The sequence below is a fragment of the Erigeron canadensis genome, chromosome 2 (genome assembly GCF_010389155.1).
Source record: "Erigeron canadensis isolate Cc75 chromosome 2, C_canadensis_v1, whole genome shotgun sequence".
NCBI lineage: Eukaryota > Viridiplantae > Streptophyta > Magnoliopsida > Asterales > Asteraceae > Erigeron > Erigeron canadensis.
The window spans coordinates 33,047,657-33,049,514 of record NC_057762.1 but is presented as its reverse complement, the minus strand read 5'-3'; the positions used below and the strand labels follow the sequence as shown (position 1 = coordinate 33,049,514).

The 1,858-nt window shown below is 30.2% G+C and overlaps 1 protein-coding gene across 1 annotated transcript; it reads right to left on the bottom strand.

Moving 5' to 3' along the window:
• Positions 1-370: 370 nt before the first annotated feature.
• Positions 371-1,407, bottom strand: LOC122588118. Its single transcript, XM_043760253.1, has 3 exons — positions 1,384-1,407; positions 702-790; positions 371-521 (listed from the first exon to the last, which is right to left on the bottom strand). Exons 1-3 carry the CDS (start codon positions 1,405-1,407, stop codon positions 371-373), a joined length of 264 nt encoding a protein of 87 aa, XP_043616188.1.
• Between the last annotated feature and the right edge of the window lie 451 nt (positions 1,408-1,858).

Below are 1,858 nucleotides of genomic sequence, written 5' to 3'. Positions count from 1 at the left end.
CAGGCTTTAATATGTTTTTCAAGCCCGGATATATATTTCAAAGCCTGATATACTCGAAGTTAAGTTACCTTATATACATCACACAAACTAATGGAATCATATTTTTCAAAGGCATATGAATTGAGTTAAATATTTAATTCACGAAGGGACGAGGTTATCAAACGAAATTAAATATTATTCACTGGTGTACAACATCATCATACATTGCAAAAACTAATGATTTAAACCAAATTAACGAGACTAAAAGAAAATTATGAACTAACACACAACAAATTAAGAAGCAGACTAACGGTAACAAATATGTAACAAATTAAATAGCTCACAAATGCTAGCTTGTGATCTTTGATAATGAAGCTGGATAAATATACGTCTATTTGGTGGTGTCGGAGAAGAAGGCGTTGACAGTCGGCATGACCTCAGGTGGTCGTGTACGTAAGAATCTCCGAAGACCATGTTCAGCGTATTTTTGACCCTCTTCATGATTTTCGAGCACAGCCATGGTACGGTGAGCCTTATTCACTCTATATATAATAATTAACATCATCATCATCATGCAACAAATTAAAAGATCAATTAATAAATTCATTACGAAATGGTAGTCAAAATGTTATATAGTGTCTATATAGCTAAATCTTTTCAAGTTACTATTGTTATGTGTGATCAAAACTTGAAAACGATATGAAATAACCTTAATTAATTACCTGACATCGGGGTTCATGAAAACATTTCGAGTAAGCTGGAAAACACATATGCTTGTCACAAACGTCATTGCAGCCATAAGAGGATATACCTGTATATATACATGTATCGTTTAAATGAAATTTTTTAAAGCTTGCACCTACTTAATTTACAAAAAGAATAATAATAATAATAATAATAATAATAATAATAATAATAATAATAATAATAATAATAATAATAATAATAATAATAATAATAATAATAATAATAATAATAATAATTGATATAGATTTTGTCTAGCTGTATTCAAAGAATTTTTTTTTCTTTGTAAAATTAGTTTCGATTCAGAAGGCGATTTGGTAGATCTCCAGCCTCCTCCTCATGGAAAATACTTTGAGATGAGAAAGCTGTATTCAAAATGACCCAACAATAATCAAAAATAATTTGTGTTGTTTTGAAAATTTAATCGTCCAATCATTGGCATCGATCGCATTACTGGCTTGATCGATCTATCATGAATATGGCTAATTTAATATTAAAGTTTCAGATACAGAGAAAAAGAATGATTTTAGGTACCGTTGATATCATATTGTTATCAGCATTAGATTTCAAGGCATATATATTTATAAACGAAATCAATTCATCTTATTTATCATTATGAAAAAGTACAACATATTCAAGCATGCATCTTTAATTAATTACCTCTGGTCTCACCCAACTCGGCATTTTTGGAGAATCTTCGCTACGATTTGAACCCGAAAGATTTGAGAATTCTATGTAAAGTGGATAGATTGCGTTGCAAGTAATTAATGTAGGAATGTGATAATGAAGAACTATTAGCATGCATGTCTTTATAATTTATACATAGAGACTGGCTAGAAAGGGTCACTGGGTTTGACTCCATGGAATTGAATTCAAGCCAACAGATTTGGGTTTTGCCAAAATTTTAAGGGGTTAATTTGCAAGTTATAAATTAATTTGTTTAATGACTTAAGTACTAGATGTTACTTAATGCCCATGCTTTGTAAATAAAAGGATAAATTATATCAATTTTGACTTTTATATTGTTTGACCATTTGGAGGCATTTGCTTGAGAGTTTTGAAGTAATGGAAAAAGGTTTCATATTGTGTTGTTTGGGTATGATGTGAACTAGATGTTTGAGTCGTGTCCGACACT

What these genes read in the sequence shown, in the direction of transcription:
- LOC122588118 (XM_043760253.1), bottom strand. Translation starts at nt 1,407, where the DNA reads ATGCCGAGTTGGGTGAGACCAGAG. An exon ending in CGAGTTGGGTGAGACCAGAG is followed by an intron (nt 791 to 1,383) that starts GTAATTAATTAA and finishes GTATATATACAG; the next exon opens with GTATATCCTCTTATGGCTGC. An exon ending in TTCATGAACCCCGATGTCAG is followed by an intron (nt 522 to 701) that starts GTAATTAATTAA and finishes TATTATATATAG; the next exon opens with AGTGAATAAGGCTCACCGTA.